Consider the following 17,854-nt stretch of genomic DNA (forward strand, 5'->3'; position numbering starts at 1 on the left):
GACAGGCCTACAAAGTTATCATAGTGACCTTCTAAAACTATCCTTTGCTGCCGTTCAGAAATGACAGTCCGAAGATTGAGAATTTTGGCCGATCATTGGTATTGTCGGACACCACGCTTTGAGAGCTTATAACTTTCTATGCACTCTTGCTAGAGCTACAAGTTTTGTCACGCAAATAAAGGATAACTATTGCTATAATACTTTGCAGTTTCATGAGATGGCAATGTATAGTTTTCCTAAAACAAGTGTCCGAAAATTGATGGTGTACGATCATTGATAATGTACTCTAGTATGCTGAAAAGAATAGGAATGTGCTTGGTACTAATATTCATTGTTAATATTCTCTACACTGGTCTCTCAGTAATTGGTAATTATCATTTTGGACAAATGTTTCACTGCTTGATAAAAATCAATCCATTATTCATAATCAATGGATTGTGTTTAATTATAGGAAGTGTCTAGAGCTCCGGTAACCGGACATAGTATGCAGTGCTAAAGCTCCGGTAATAGGGGCGTCGCCCCTATATACTGGGGCTACGCCCCAGTATTAATAATACACTGATTTATATTATAGAAACCGAGTATAAATACAACAACCAGCGTTGATGATGCAGCAGGGTCGTGGTGGTGCAGTGGAGAGGCTGGTGTGGATTGCACGGATATGGTTAGGGGTTCGAATCCGGTCAGGACTACCGAGTAAAACTATGCTGCAGTTTTTGATTTTTTTTTTCTTTTTTAAAAATAATCTTTTTTGCAATTTTTTTCTTTTTGGCTTTATTTGGGTCAAGAAATAGCACCCTCTCGTACATCTTAGCCTCCGGGGTCGTAGGGTTGGGATTGGGGTTTAGTGTTTAGTTTTTAGAGCACCCTCTCGTACATCTTAGCTACCGGGATCGTAGGGTTTTGGGGCTAGGGTTTAGTGTTTCTTGATAAAAAGACTAAGTTCCATTTTGCACTATTGCGCATGCGCACAAGCTGTTTTACGGAGAAAAACGGACTGCCGGAGCTCTAGCATTGCAAACTACGTCCGGTTACCGGAGCTGTAGACACAGCCTTAATTATATTATTGAAGTAATCATGTGGTATATCTTTAATGTTGTACTAGTTGAGTTTATACTTGCTCAGTGTCCTAAATCAATGAGAGGAACCATGATAGGATTGTGGTTCTGCATTTGGTTCTGGAGAGAATATACTCAATTTACTTTATTCCTTCCATTTCTTCTATACATGAGTCCAGAGGCTTCATTGGGCTGTGGATTTTATTACTTTCTTGCAAGGGCATTCTTTGTCTCACTCTGTCTAATCCTTTTCTTACTTCTTGCTAAGCGATACAAGTACATGTGAGAGAGGTTGAAATCAACATTCATCAAATTACTGAGAACCACACAATTAACAATATTGAACGAGAAGAAGAATATTGGAGGAGCAATGCAATAGAATCCTCAAGCCAGTCAACTGATATTATAACATCAGAATACTAATAACTGAATAATTAACTTATACTTTTGCATATGCTTGTATTCAATTGTGGTTTTTGCTTTCAGTAAATTCAGTTTTAAATTAAATAAGTTTTTGGCTGAAATGATCTGTCAGTAAATACATTAATGTGTGTTCACATACATATTACAAACTGCTTTTCAATCCTTTGCATAATACTGTTTATTTGCATTTATTCACTTTTACTATTGTACACACATGTACATCTTAGGCATATTCAGTAACATTAGGGGAATTCTTGTTATTAATTCCATCACTAATGTGAATGCATTATATTTTCTGGTGTCTTATCAAAACTGGCTACATACCTCAATTTGGTATGATCTAGCACACCCCATGCATCTGGATTAAGTTTTGTTTTGAATGTCATGTTTCATCAAAAACTGTAAGCATTCATTTTTAAATGCTAAAAGTTTCATTGCTAATAAAACTTTTGTCCAGCTGAAGTCGTTCAAACAAAATACGCTTCATTGCCTTCACATCTTCAGTAGCATCATGAGCAGGGAAATCTTCTTGAAATAAATGACGGTATAAGTTACCTAGCCCAAGTGATAGCTTCTTTCCCCCTTCTTTGTCTGCTTGAGGATTATTTAGCAATGGGTGTTGGTCTTTTTGTAGCTTACGCAATATTTCAAGGCTATCAGCAAAGTAGATTCCTTTTTCTAATAAATCAGAAGAGGAGACATTGATTTTCTTAAAAGCATTTACCAATATTGGAGCATCAAAACGTTTTGCATTATGAGCTACAAGTATGAGGCGTGAATTGGGATCTTTTCCATTTGAGAGTTGACAAAGATAATGATAAAACTGAGTCAAACCATCTTCATAGCTTGCAGCATCGACCTCTTCATTTCCTACCATTAAAACCCTCGCCCCATCTGTTTCTTCAACATGTATGCCTGTTACTTGGGTTGCATCATTTCCGATGTCTTGATTTGGTATTAAATACTTCGACCACATGTTATTTTGTCCAACCACCTCTGCTGCTATCTGAGTTATGTCAGAATCTTTTGCCAAGCCAGTTGTTTCAAGATCAAAAAGAATTATTATATCATTATTTGGAGCTGCAGATTCTTTGATTGGGTCCTTTATTGTGGGTTGGTCAGCTTCCATGGTTGATGGTAAACTGTTGTCTAAAGTAGCGGTAACATCCATGCTTGCTGGTAAGCTGCTGCTTTCAATTGTTTCCATTGATGCTGGTAATGAGCTGTCATCCATAGTGCTGTCTATATGAGATTCTTTTGGCTAAAAAGTGATTTTGAAAAGTTTTGTTGTCTCTGAGCTTTTCACCCCCTTTATCTATTATCAGTCACTCCACCTTCTATTGCCCACTGATGCAACTGTCTATGTAAACTAAAGGATGACTAATATGTCAGGTAGTGCTACACTAAAGACTGATAGAATTTTGATTATTTATATGGCAAAAATTTCATGTATTTCACTGCTTTCTCTCTCTCTCTCTCTCTCTCATTCTCATTGTCCTGTTACTGTCAATGATGATCACACTACAGACTGGCATCCTTTGCTTGTCAGTAGCTCATATATGTCTACAAGGGATAGCCATATAGCTATAAACACAATTTCTCACATAGATTTGTCAGTTTCATAATAATTAAAGTGTGGATTTTTATCACAAAATAAGCTATGATCTGTGGGCACAATTTTGCATGCAAACATCAATATACATTAAAATCGTATCAACACAGTGTTCACTAGTAAGGCTGAGCCTGATCAAAATTGTCTTACCAGTTATGTACAGCTCGTGTTTACTAAAAAAATTGCAAAATAAAGTGCATTAATAATCTTAATAGCAATTCCTTCTTTATACTACCATCTCTATAGGCAATATACATTGCATTCCATATAAGGGCATTAACTAGATAGTAGATTCACTGATAGTGTAAACTCTGGTCAAGAAGGAAGTAGTAATGGTTTTCTCAAGGGCTAAAACGTATGTTGTTTCTGTAATGTCTTTTCCTGTTATTATGGTCCTTGTTTGGATGTATTTGATGATGATTCAGTTTTATTTGGTCACCATATCTGTCAATCATGACACTGTAAATCTTGAAAGCATTTCCTTTAGTACGTACATACTGTTTCCTCTTATTGGACTGTTAACTGATGTATATATAGGAAGATATAGAGCAATAATGATTGGCATCAACCTTTGTTTCATATCATGGATTATAACAGGAATTTTATTTATACTAAACAGTAGCTATGGTGGGTTTATGGGGCAGATGTGGATTCTTCCTGGTTCCATAATTAATGTTATTGGTTACATTACTTTTGCTGCTAATATTATTCAATATAATGTTGATCAGTTAATTGGAGCATCAGCTAATGAATTAAGTACTATAATATACTGGAATATTGCATCTTATCCAACTGCATGGGTGCTAAGTGACTCGTTATTATTACTTGATACTGTAACTGCAGATTTACTCTTTATTATAGCAACAGGAGTAGCCCTTTCTCTTATACTGGTATCCCATTCATTATTTAAACACAAACTGGAGAACGTATCACAGATCAAGAACCCAGTCAAACTGATAGTTAGAGTATTGTGTTATGCCAGGAAGCACAAGTATCCTGAGAATCGTAGTGCTCTGACCTACTGGGAGGAAGAGGCTCCTTCAAGGCTAGACCTGGGTAAGGATAAATATGGTGGATCATTCACAGAGGAAGAGGTAGAAGATGTGAAGACATTTTTTCGTATGTTACCATTATTCATTGCTATAGTTGGATTCGGTTCTGCTCTATTTTTATGGATACCTTTAGGCAAAGCAATGAATAAGTCCTCAGTACATTATATCATATTTAAATATGATGGTGCATATCAAATTGTTGTTCTGCTCCTTTTCTTCATTTATCAGTTCATCATTCGTGGTTGTTGCCACAGGTATATACCAAGTATGCTTACTAGAATGGGTGCTGGTCTTGTTTTTGCTTTATTAGGTTGCATCACTCAATTATTAGTTCATATATTTGCTTCATATGATTTTCTACTAATAATTCGACAAATATTATTCGGGATTACATGTTTTCTTATTTATCCCACTTCACTTGAGTTTACAGTAGCACAGTCTCCAGAATACATGAGAGGAATGATGGTGGGACTGTGTTATTCATCACTGGGAATTGGAAGCATAATTGCTTTCATGTTGTTATTCTTGATTAAAAAATGGTATTACATAATTACAATAAGTTGTGTCTTCCAGTTACTTATACTTATAGCGTTTGTGATACTGGCTAAACGTTATAAGTATCGTGTGAGAGAAAATGAAGTTAACATTGTTCAGATAGTTGATGATCATTATCAGAGATACATGGAACAAGAAGATGAATATGAATATCAGAGGCACAAAGTGACTCTTGAGAATGAAACAAATTATGTTATTAATGATTGATCAAGAAGCATAAAAATTACAGACTTAAAAAGAATTTTATTTTATAGTTGTATAATTAACTACAATTAACAGTTTTTGCTCTTGGTACTCCTTATCTTTTTGTTAACTCTACTTTTAACTCTTTTAGCAATACAAATATGATGTGTATACACTATCAATATCATTTGATTATGTTATTGATGTACTTTTTGTTTATTATACTATTAACCCAAACATAATAGCCAAGCTGAAAGTAGTATAAAGTACAATTATATGTACGTACAATAAAATTAACCACATTGAAAGTTACAACAATTTAACGCCATTAAACAGTTGACATTAAAAGTGTCATGAACATATCTATTGTTTATGCAATTGCCTGGGAGCAATCTATGAAAAAGGCAACCATGCTGTGAAATATTTAAGGGCTGTAAATTTCCCAGATTTGATGGGAAATATATATTTTTAATTACTTTTTCATTTTCAAGAATCAAGAGTATCATGTTAATATAATAGCAACATTACAAATTAACAATAATAAAGATAATAATAATAATACTGACATGATCATGTTGATGATAACTATACTAAACTAGTAATGAAATAATACTAAAATATTATGCCTTGAAATTAAACAACAAAATTCAATAAACAACAAGTCGGTCATTACCAGAATCACAAATATACAAGAATCCATTTTTATCAAATGTTAATCCTTTAGGGTTTTTAAACTGATCAATATTATTGCCTTCTTTTCCAAACTTAGTAACAAACTCACCCTCACTAGTGAAGACAGAGATGCGATGATTGCCCCATTCACTAACATACACTAGACCAGTACCTACAGTATCTATTGCTATACCATATGGACTATTAAGCTTTCCAGCACCAAATGTTTTTGTACCAAACTGAGCCAAAAAATTTCCATCTGGAGAAAACTTTTGAATGCGATGATTATTGCAATCAGCTACATACACTAACCCTTGACTGTCAAGAGCAATCCCTAGCGGAAACATGAATTGTCCATTAGCTGATCCTTCACTGCCAAATGAATGAGAGAAGGTTAGATCAGAATTCAAGACTTGTATGCGATGATTACAATCAGCAATATAAACCTGTTCTGTTATAGGAGAAATAGCTATACCAGCAGGAAATTGAAATTGTAGTGATTCAGTGCCCCTTTCACCAACTGATGCTATATAGTATCCATTCATGTCAATCTTTTGAATTTTGTCTTTATCAGACAAAAGAATGAATTTGTCTGTAGTAATGGCTAAACCACGAGGGACAGAAAACTTAACATTGCCACCTCCTTCCAATGATTGCACTTTCTTTCCTTTTCTATCCAGTATTGTTACACATTTACCATTAAACTCAGTTACTGTGACATGATTATCACTTGCAGCAACTCCCCAAGGACAGTTAATCTCTGGTATAGTGTGTACTGGAGTAATGTTATCAAGGTAAGGATTGAAAGGGATGACTAGTGAGGTATCCTTAAGTTGTACATCATATACTTGTACTTTTAGTATATGAGTACCACTGGTTGAAGGGTTACACTGTATCCTATACACTCCAGGATCAGTGCTGGTAGTGACTGTAGTGTGAATAGGTTGATCACTTTTACCAACTGGTACTAGACTACACCTCAGAGAAGATACAGGAACAGACAAAAGAGATGAATCTGGTGCCTCCATTGATAATGAAAACAAAAATGTCTTCTTTTTTGGAAAGCGTTGAAAGGAGCCAACTCTCTTCACTCTACATTGCTGTAGTGCAGTAGATGAATATGTCACAATATCTCCTATGTGATGTATTGATTTGATATTATTACTCAATACAAAGTCAGCTTTTTCATTCGGATATAACTCCTCCACATTGATTTGTGCAGTAACTTCACTCATATGTTCCATCATCTGTTTCTTAGACCTCAAGACTTGTTGAGGAGTACCTGTCTTCAGACTCAGTTCCACATAATCTTCAACATCTTCAAGAAGACTCAAACTCTTTTCTGCTGCTTTGATCTGCACTGAGAGCACCTTTAGTTTAGCATCAGTGACCCTTCTTGCCTGCCCAGTCAGTTTCCTCCCTGACTGATAAAGAGTACTCATGATTTCCTCTACCATTTTGTGTATTTCTTCCAAGACTCCTTCTCCTCTCTCTCTAATCTCACTCTCTCTCTCTGATAAAGAAGATATAACCTTTTTGAGTACTTCCTTTTTTCCCACAACTGGTGATAGACATTCTCTTAACTTTTGACAGTGTTTAGTATAACTGTCAGTGATTAACTCACATTCATGATGTTTGTGATTACGAACTGAGCAGTGGGAGCAGATTACTGCATCACATGTTCCACAAAAGAACTCCAAAGGCCTTCCATGGTCAGTACATATGGGGGTCACAGCCTCTTGAGAATTTGGGGTCTTTTTAATTAAACTGTGCATGTCTTTGAGGTTGTTGATAGTGAATGCCACGGGAAAAGCTCCTGCTCCATTTTCTGGTAACTCAGTACGATGACGACAAGTGGGACAAAAAAGGTAATAGGTCTCATTGTTCTTATCCAGTGGCAATCCTTCCAGACAGTGCTGACAGAATGAATGTAGGCAAGGTAAAGTCTTAGGATTGATATAGTGGTCAAGACACACAGGACAGGTGAGCTGTTCCTCAGCCAATTTGAGGAGACCAGATCGAGACGGTTTGGTTGCCATTACAAGAGTGTCTGCCGCGGTGTCTGCAGAGAGAAAGATAAAGAAAGATAAATGTAGGAAGACAATAAGAAACAAAAAACAGAAAGGAAGAGCAATCAAGCTGTAAGTGATCTAGAAAGAATTAAAGAAGCAACAGAACTGCCGTACTTCTGTAATGCAATTAAAGCAAGTTATGATAGTAATGCATAGCAACCAGTCATGAGGAAAGGCACACGCGCACACACACACACACACACACACACACACACACACAGGAACATTTAAATTGTAGAGATGCTGGTGTGTCCTTATTACTGTAAAATAATAAGGATACCCTGAGCTAAAGACAGGTCTGGGACAGGTATATAGCTCTGAGCTCAATGGTATCTATCCTTAATGAAGAGGCTATATTGTATGTGTATTAAGGACAAGCAGATGGTTTCTTTAATAAAGAGGCTACAAATCATAACAATATCTACTCACACAGAACAGGAATGCATGTAGATGTATATACTTAATCAGGAAACTATAAGAATTAACAAATTTTAGAATTCCTTAAGCAACTCCCATGCAGTCGCAAATTGGTATTCATTATAACTCACTTTTCTATGATTCTATCACTAGTCTAAGTAGTCTGACTAGTTCCTGACACTATAGAATATTGCATGGGTCTGGCAATGCGATTCAGACATATAACCAGTGAAGATGTAACAGCTAGAGACTAAAGTACTATATAGTACAGAGGTCTAGCTAGTTATCAAAAGGAAGAACTATTTTACAGTTGTTAGGTTGACCACCCTAAATGACATGTAAGCAGTTTATTTTGGCAATTGTTAATTAAAGTTTTCCTACCAATTATTTGGTCTGTGCTCATGTTCCAAAAATAAGAATTACCAAGTGCATTTTTGTACCAAGTGAAACATGTAATTGATTCAACATGAATGCGACAATCTTAACAATAAGGGTTTGATTTTATATTAGTTTAAATAACAGTTTGTGTTCTTGGTGCTCCTTATTAATCTGTATTATTTTTTAACTACTGTACTTTTAACTATTTTAGTGATACAATATGTGTCATCAATAATAAATTATTTTATGATGTAGCTATAGTTTATGCCACTTAAAAGTTACAGTAAACTCATTCCACCCATTGATGGGGTTAAAATTTCTGTGCTAAGTTAAACATACATGCCATATGGTACAATACTAATGTACATGTAATTGTATGGTAATAATATATTAGTACGTCTCGTGTAGCCACACTCCGCCCTCCATGCCTCCGGGATAGAGGGCGGGGTCTGGCTATTCAAAACTAATATTATACTGCTTACCTATTTTTGCCTATCTTTGTATTGTTTTCAATAATTATTTTAAGTCTGTTCATAAAATTCCAAAAATTCAACATTTTTGTGTTTAGTGTCCCTTTGATACAATTGGATTTGATAAGCTATTATTATTTAATTATAAATCAATAATACATGATCATAACAATATTAAAAGTCAATATATCATGCCTTTCATTTACAAAGAACTAGTAAATACTAAAAATACATGTAAATTAGATGCACAAGTACATAACTCTATTAACTTTTGAGCTGTGAATAACAAGGCATATCTGTATGCCACTGTACAATTTGTATGCAATTAATATTAGCAATTTGTGGTTTTGTGGGGAAATTGTCAACATAAAATCCATCATTTTGATTCAATATGAGCATACTCAATGACATGTAACACATATAAAATTAACCAATAACTTTCTACAAGAAATGTGCCAAATATTTCTCTCACCAATCATCTTGTACTATTAATTATGATAATTAGCTCGTTTAGTCATTATAATATTTTGTTGCTGTGTAAATGGAGATTTGGTGACAAAAATTTCCTTTAGACTTGATGCAATGTATGTGTAACAGATTTATACATAAATTAGCCAATTTATACACAGTTGTCACTTTCCAGCCTCCACAATAGTGATTTCTTGGCCAGCCATATGTCTTGGTCCATACTCCAATACTCTTACCTTTTTCATGTTACCTGTCACAATATCAGAAGTCTAAACTATAGGCATATACAAGTGTTATACATACTTTTAGGCTAGTTTAGCTTAAACTGCTCCCAATAGTACTTAGGGGTGTCCCGATTATTCCGGAATAATTTTGGGAATAATAGGTAGCACTTCAATTCCAGAATAATGCTGGCCTAATAGGTGGATCAGTAGCCAAACTCTAATTAAAGAGCAGCAAATGCACAATTTTTGAATTTTTTAATGCCTGAGCTAGTTGTAACTCAATTTTTGAACAAAGTTCAGGTTCTGAAATTGATATAGAGACTCATATTTTGCAGTCTCTGCTGATAGTGATACTTTAAATAGCTTCTCAGACTTACTAATTTTCATTTTTATTGTAGTTAGCTCATGATTATAAAGAATAAAGTGAGAATAATGGGGCAGAATAAAAAGAATAATAGGCAAATTTTTGAAATTTTCTGAATAGAATTATAGGTAAAAAATTAGCATAATCGGGACACCCCTAATAGTACTGCAAAGCCACGTGAGAGCACATGGCTAACTTTAATAAGAAGGCGTGGCAAATAAGTTAATTATATAAATGGCGGCAGAAACAAATCCAAATTGTGAGTTACTTAGTCTCTCTTTCGCTCTCTAAACTGTTGTATCACTGTTTCTTATTTTAGACTATCAACCAGTGGAGAGGCACGGGCATACTACTGTACAGGTAGGAGACTACCTGTACATGTGGGGTGGAAACCAGCCTGGCCTCCCTGAAGTACATGATAGTGAAGAGAAGAAATCAATCTGTTCTGTAGTGGAAGTGTGTAACTTAGCCACTGGTATGTGGGTACAAAAGCCTACCACTGGCACCCCTCCACTTGGTGTTGATGGCTATTCTGCAGCTGTCATTAGAAATGAAATATATTTCTTTGGAGGACTGTGTCATCATGATAAATGTTATCACAATAGTTTGTACAGGTACACACATTTAAGGGCGAGAGTTGTATTTGACTATTCATCCGTCATAATTTAATTTGCAAATTAATTTATAAGGATTAAGGATTTGTAAATGTATATGTGTTGCAAAAATTCCATGCATAGATACAGAATGTATGCTACCCATAAATGAGATTGGAAACTATTCATTTGATTCAATATTGCTAGGTGAGTTAGGGACGGTGTTGTTCAATTCTTAGCACACCATTAGCAAAGCTTTGTAAAACTCTAGCTACTGCATTTTAGGATGATGAAACAGCCAAGTTTTATTTCTATATAGACACTTTTTAAGAGCCTTCAGTGCACCATGATGTTCATTTTTGTCTGTATTGGATATTTTGTGAATAATGGCATCCTGGGCAACCTGGAAAAAAAGTTTTTTGGCTAAAAAGCTCTATACTAGTAAATATTATCTACAATAAATGCCACGTTGTACTGAAGGCTTTAAGAAGCATCTATAGAAGTAAAAATTTGCCTGTTTCATTCTGAAATACAGCTGCTTGATTCCCATGGTTGGCTAAGATTTGGTGGCGATATGCCCCAACTTGCCTTGCAGTATTAACCATTGAAGTTTCCAATCCCATTTATAGTATAATTTCTGCATGTCATTACCTATTAATTCCTTACCAATGGATATTTTCTGTTGTATTATTATAATATTTAATATTTTATATAGTTTTAATGTTGACACCTTAAATTGGAAAGAGCTCTCTCCTACTACATCTCATGGTGGCCCTATGATGAAAGCTCAATCCGGTATGATACCGCTCCATCTTAACGGTGAGGACTATCTTGCAGTAATTGGTGGACGTAGACAATCTTCTGTTAATACTCCACTACAACCTGGTGCTGAATATATTGATTGTATTTACTTCAGATGTAATGAGATTCATTTATATAAAATATCTTCAGGTCAGTTATGTGTATATTTTTAGTTGTGTTTATATGTGCATGTGTGTATGTTAATCAGAGTTTCCCACAGGATTTTGGCATAGTGCTTAGCTTCTTGTCAATGTATTTTTAAAGTTGCTTTAATATTTAGACGAAAACCCTGTATTAAACATAAAAATTTAAAAAAAAGATTGATTAGGGAAAATCCTACTCTTAATTGTGACGCAAATTCTACTCTACATTGTACTTTTAATGATTATATGTAAGAATTGCGGATCATCTTGCAATGTAGAGTAGAATTTGCGTCACAAGAGTAGGATTTTCATTTTGTATTTCTGTTGGTGGTTTGGAATCCTACTTGCTCTTGTTTCCATTACTTACTACAAATTTGCTCCAGAATCCTACTCAGTCATATTTTTTTAATTTTTTATGTTCTTGTTTGTGTTAATTTTTTATGATATTTATAAATTTCTTCAGTTGCAATTGTGATACTTGTTGATTTTACACAAACAATAATTATCTTTATTATTGTTATCATTGCTATGACTTTACAGCATTTATGAGAGTTTTGCCAAAAATATCTAGGAGAGAATCCTCCCTTTTAATTGTATTTTTGATGCATGTACTTGAACTTATGTTGCATAAAAATTCTGAGCTGATTTTGATCAAGATTGGATTTTATATGAATTTTTAATGTTGCTGTAAAATCTTGCCAAAGGCTGTGTAGTACATAGTCTTACAACTAAGAGAGAGTTTCCCATTTTTATAATTTTTGAAGCATAATTATGTTGGGATAACTCTAGACTTTAATGTACATGTACTGTGTATGGTTTCTACTTGTGTTATTACTGTAACCACATTAATTACTGCTGATACATGCACATTATTATGTAATGTTGTAACTAAGAACTTTCTAGACTCTGGTTTTATGTATATTTATCATGCTTCCTATTGATTTTTGTCAGTTGTTCAGTAGTAGTTCAGTAGTTGCTTAGTAGTTGTTGTTGTTCTCAGTATTAATGATCTAACAAATTATACACATGTACATGTTTTTATGTTGTGTAGAAATTTTGAGCTAATTCATTATTGGTTTTTATAAATTTAAAAGTTGCTCAAAAAATTAATTTGACAAAGTACCCAATACTGATTGTACATGGTCTTGTGCCAAAGTTTGCCAAAAATGAATATGAGAGATTTCCCCATTTTAATTATATTTTCTGATGCATAGCTGCATGATTCTGATTAAGATTGAGTTTTTTTATGAATTTTAAAAGCTGCTCCAAAAGCCATGTACTGTACAATTGTATTTAGCATGATTTGTGGGAAACTGTGATGTTAGTATAATGATGATGTGTGCAATGTTTTCATTCTGTGTACTACAGTATATACATGTACATGTGCATGTATCATTTATAATTCAGGTGAATGGATCTCTCCAACCATTACTGGAGATAGACCACCTCCTATTAGTGCCTTCACTTTAACATCAATAACTAACAACAGTGCTATACTGTTTGGTGGTTACACTGCTGATGGAACAAGTGACAAACTGTACATTATTGAATTTAGCAGGATGTCAGTGGTGAGTACTTTTATAGTAAACAATAATTATTTAAAATCCCATACATGTACAATATATTCTAGTATGGGCGGTGTTGCTTATAATCATTAATTTTATTATTCTTTCAGGATATATCAGAAATATCTAATCCAGGAGGATCAGTAGAATGGCCTGAGGGGAGATGTGCTCATACCAGTGTATTGATTAATGGTACTTCAGGACCACACTTACTAGTGGTGGGTGGATATTTTGCCTATGATTCTTGGATATATAATATAAACAAGAGGATTTGGAAGCAACTGGTAAGCTTATAATTACTATCAAGCATGACAGTTATGTATTTAAAATATACTGCAATTGTCATCATTATAGTTTTGTATGGGGCTTCCCTTAGCCCTACTAGTAGACTGAATGAAAGTCTTGTGTGTATGTCTTCTGGCTAGTGTATATTTTTTTCGTTGAAAGTGTGGTTGTGTATTATCAGGGATGGGCTCTTGAAATACATTGAGTAGTGACTAGTGTGCAAGATATAGTGGAGCCCATTAAATTTTTACAATTTTGTTTTATTTTTTGTTTTTAGTATGTACCATTAACTGTCAGTGAAAGATGTCATCATTCTTTCTCGATGTGGAATGTGACACCAACCATTAACTGGGCAATAGAATTTGGTGGTTGCAGAGTTGGCAGTGGCTGGTTACAAATCAGTGATATGATAGTTATTGAATTGAGTAAGTAATATTTGCAATAACAGGTACTCTCTCATGCATCAACAGTTGATATGGCAACAAGCACACACTCTGAATATAATAATTGTGTTGTTAATTATTGTGTTACTGTATAGGATATGCTGCTAATAATGATTGGTTTACTAGTATAATACCTCTGGACCAATATCAATGGAAACTACAAGAAAAGAGAAGAGAATTGGAAGCATTTCAACCTGTTCAACCTGAGGATAGAAGAGAAATAGTGCATCTAATGGATGTACTGCAAGAAAGGGCAAGAGAACTACAGGAACAAATTCAACTTCAATCAAGAGTAAGGGAATATCAGGAAAGAGAGCGACAGCTTCGACAGCAGTTAGAAGATGCCCAGCAAAGAGAGCAAAATTTTCAGGAGCAGTTTCGAGAGCAAGACCAGCTACTTCAAGAAAGAGAGAGGCAAATCCAAGAGGGCAGGGAGATAGAACAGGATCTTCAGCAACAGCTTCAACAAGTTCAAGAAAGAGAGAGAGGCCTAGAGCAACAACTAAGAGAGAGAGATAGACAAGAGAGAGAATCTTCTTGGGTAGTTAGCAGAAACGATATTAGAATGACAGAAAGGATTCTAGGCAGAGGAGGATGGGGAGAGGTCAGAGTAGCTCGTTTCCATGGACTGCAAGTTGCTGCAAAGGTACTTCATGAGGCCATTATATCAGAATATAACATATCACTGTTCTCTCGTGAAATGAATATTGCTTCTAAAATACGTCATCCTAACCTCCTTCAATTCATAGGAGCCACTACAGAGGGTAATCCAATCATCTTGACAGAGCTAATGCCGACCAGCCTAAGAAAGGAATTAGAAACTGGAGGACTGGCCTATCCTGCCATACTGAGCATCAGTTTAGATGTAGCCTGTGCTCTCAATTACCTTCATCTCTTTAAGCCTCATCCTATATTACACAGAAATGTCAGCAGTGCTAATGTACTCCTACAACCAATGGGAGTTGAATGGAGGGCTAAAGTATCAGACTATGGATCAGCTAATCTTCAACCTCTCATTGGCAGGACCACTAATTCTGTCTATTCAGCACCTGAAGCAGCCAATCCAAGGGAACACTCTCCTTCAATGGATGTCTTCAGTTATGGTGTCCTCCTTCTAGAGATGATAACACGACGTATTCCTCTACCAGAAGAGAGAGTAGGTCTTATTGATGGTATTAGAAGAGCTTCATTTAGGTCTCTTGTCCAGCGTTGCCTGATAGTTGAGTATAGACGCCGTCCAACAATGAGTGTTATTATAACTGAACTAAATGAAACCATTTATTGATTAAATTCTAATAGTTTTGTTTTAGTTTTTAGCTATAGCAGGATATTCTTCTCATTGTATTTTGAGATTATGATTATTATTATTTTTAGTTTTTGAAATAGACTATACATGTAAAATTGTGTAACTATTTTAGTTCTAATAATTATTATTATACCCATGAACCAAACCTACTCCTATGATGCCACAAAGTTTCAAGTCCATGCATTCATTGATTATAATTCGTGATCCCTCTACAGGGGGGAAAATGAGTAGGCAGGTGGGCCTGAGAATGGCTCGCCTAATTAGAATATGTTGTTTATGGATATGGCCTCAGAAATGTACTCTACTGGTGATCTTGACAGAGTTGCATCAGCTCTTAGATTGTTTGTACCTGATGGACACTAGCTGTCATAATTATGTTCAGTCATTCTCTAAAAACATAGGACATGCTATGAACACAATGATTATAATAATGTGTGTATGTTGAAGAGGTAGATGTACTTATGCTGTGTAAAAAGTATAAGGTGAATCCAAAATCCAATATTGATCGGAACCTGCTTAAACTTTCTACACATGCAACATAAATAACATTTAGCCTGCACTAGGCCATTTTCAACTACTTCTACTATTACTATTCTCCCATGTCTGACCATTATTAGAATATCATGTACAAAATTATGTATGTGTACATAGTACAATGAAGTTCCTTTACCCGTTTGTCTACTGTGGTGATGATTCTTATTGTGATAAAGAAGTACACGGTTGCATGGACACACATCACACAATATGAGAGTGTCAAAGATCGCTTTGACTTTTAAAAGAATTTATTACAATAAACAAGTGGAGAACAACAAAACACCAACTCTCAACTCTATTTATACAAAAGATAAGGTTCCAGAAACTTCTGGACACATACAAATACATGAAGGTTACACAGTCTCCTGGAGGGTTCCAGAAAGTACAATAATACAATACAGAGATAATACACATTTTCTAGAATGTTCCAGTCAGTAAAATAGTACAATACAATTAGAGTAAAATAATAATAATTAATACATAGACATAGGTCCTTTACAGAGAGCTTTAGTCTCACCATCATTGTGATTATCACACAGTGGCTGCAGAGGGAGAGAAGGGAAGAATGATGGAGAGATGGAGCAAAAACTTAAATATAAAATCAGACTAAACATAATTGAAAAAATTCTTCCTTTTCCCTCATTTTTCACCTTTTACTTTTACATACATGTATATACATTGAGTTTTCACCTCCCCCTCCCTCTCTTTCTTTCTAGCTTTAGTTGTGGTTTTCCATCTTGTCCTAGCCATTATCCTGATGACAAAGCTTCAGCATGCATGTTCCTCATCAATGACACACAAAGCAGCAAGACACAACATAAACTATAGGAAGAAACAAAATAGAAAATAGCAATATAAGATTATAAAAGTATGATGTACAATGCATACTCTACATGCATTCTCCTACCTTATCTCTCTCCCTCACCATCCCTCTCCCTCCCTCCCTCCCTCTCTCCCTCCCTCCCTCTCTCTCTCTCTCTCTTTTCCCTCCCTCTTTCCCTCTCTTACTTTCCTCTCTCCCCTCTCCCTCTCTCTCTTTCTTACAGTATATGAGTACATTCCTGGATCAGCATTACGTGCTTCTTCATTAATTTTAGTTAAATGGAGGACAGCTTGTCCAATGGCTGACTTGACATAATCTTTCCAATGACCTTTCAGTACAGACTGTGAGGCAAAGAAATAATAACAATAATTAATTAATGGACAATTTATTAGTTACACATCTACTGTACATGTACAATATTAAAATGATGATATCAATATGGATCAGGGAGGTTATATATTATAAATACATACTTTCCAGGATACAAGCAGCACTTCCTCAATATCACAGTCTATATAATACATGTAGCTACCATATTCAGTAATTGATAATTAACCACACTCGTTAATAGATGTCAAAATTTCCACTTTATATGCTAAATAATTTGTATTAGTTAAAGCACGCGTGCTATATTTCCCATACAGCACAAGAAACTGTGCTTGAACTAGTTTATGGTCATAGTGCTTAAGTGCATCAAAGGCACTATCTGCTCATGGAATCTTCTCGTGCTGCTCTGCTTAGTTGGGGGTGGCCACAGTTACCGTGTAGCGGGTATATTTCGTCTGGAAAAATTTTTGTTCTAAGCAGGATTAGAAATTTTTGTTCGATTTATTTTCGTTCTGAGCAGCCATTTTGTACATGTGCATGGCATTGAGAAAACGCCTTTTTCATTTGGAAAATATTCGTTCCAAAAGGAATGAGAACGAAAAGAACAAAAGTAAACTCTGATGGAATATACCCACTATACAGGAAACCACAAATGTGCTGTATGGACTAGGGCTAAATAAACTATGCTTTTTTGCCTTATATGATTTTAGGCACAGCCCTAAATTCCGTCCTATTATGCTTTGAAATGAATCCACTTATGCTCATTATTATAGGCTCATATTTTAAGCTTTACTCAAATATCAACTATCAAGTTACTTGTACATGCATCCGGCTGTTAGAATTTTACTAAAACATTATGCTCCAAGTACGCCAGCATACTAACATAATTTGCTTAGCCCTAGTATGGACTACAAACTGTGCTGTATGGACTGGAGGTGTGCTGTATGAGATATACGGACAAAGCCTCTGATACACCCACACACTATACTATACTCAACAAATCTACAGTCCATACTAGCCAGTTACAATGGATCATGGTTTATTATTGCTTGTGTTAGTATTGCTGACAGTTTCTGCTGAAGAATC

General features: G+C 35.1%; 3 protein-coding genes across 3 annotated transcripts; 1 reads left to right on the forward strand and 2 right to left on the reverse strand.

The window, feature by feature from the left end:
* Positions 1-1,868: 1,868 nt before the first annotated feature.
* On the reverse strand, positions 1,869-2,813 carry LOC105314833 (exonuclease DPD1, chloroplastic/mitochondrial-like). The gene has a single exon (XM_011409219.2). The coding sequence runs from the start codon at positions 2,713-2,715 to the stop codon at positions 1,897-1,899; it is 819 nt and encodes a 272-aa protein (XP_011407521.1). The 5' UTR covers positions 2,716-2,813; the 3' UTR covers positions 1,869-1,896.
* Positions 2,814-5,452: 2,639 nt separating this feature from the next.
* On the reverse strand, positions 5,453-7,629 carry LOC105314834 (RING finger protein nhl-1-like). The gene is made up of 3 exons (XM_020003935.1): positions 6,514-7,629; positions 6,031-6,330; positions 5,453-5,922 (listed from the first exon to the last, which is right to left on the reverse strand). Exons 1-3 carry the CDS (start codon positions 7,592-7,594, stop codon positions 5,531-5,533), a joined length of 1,773 nt encoding a protein of 590 aa, XP_019859494.1. The 5' UTR covers positions 7,595-7,629; the 3' UTR covers positions 5,453-5,530.
* A 2,542-nt stretch (positions 7,630-10,171) lies between these two features.
* On the forward strand, positions 10,172-15,145 carry LOC105314835 (kelch domain-containing protein 4-like). The gene is made up of 7 exons (XM_020003936.1): positions 10,172-10,207; positions 10,268-10,562; positions 11,257-11,492; positions 12,893-13,053; positions 13,161-13,334; positions 13,613-13,760; positions 13,874-15,145. Exons 1-7 carry the CDS (start codon positions 10,183-10,185, stop codon positions 15,061-15,063), a joined length of 2,229 nt encoding a protein of 742 aa, XP_019859495.1. The 5' UTR covers positions 10,172-10,182; the 3' UTR covers positions 15,064-15,145.
* Positions 15,146-17,854: the final 2,709 nt, after the last annotated feature.

This window comes from Amphimedon queenslandica, unplaced genomic scaffold, assembly GCF_000090795.2.
Source record: "Amphimedon queenslandica unplaced genomic scaffold, v1.1 AMPQUscaffold_12471, whole genome shotgun sequence".
Taxonomy (NCBI): domain Eukaryota; kingdom Metazoa; phylum Porifera; class Demospongiae; order Haplosclerida; family Niphatidae; genus Amphimedon; species Amphimedon queenslandica.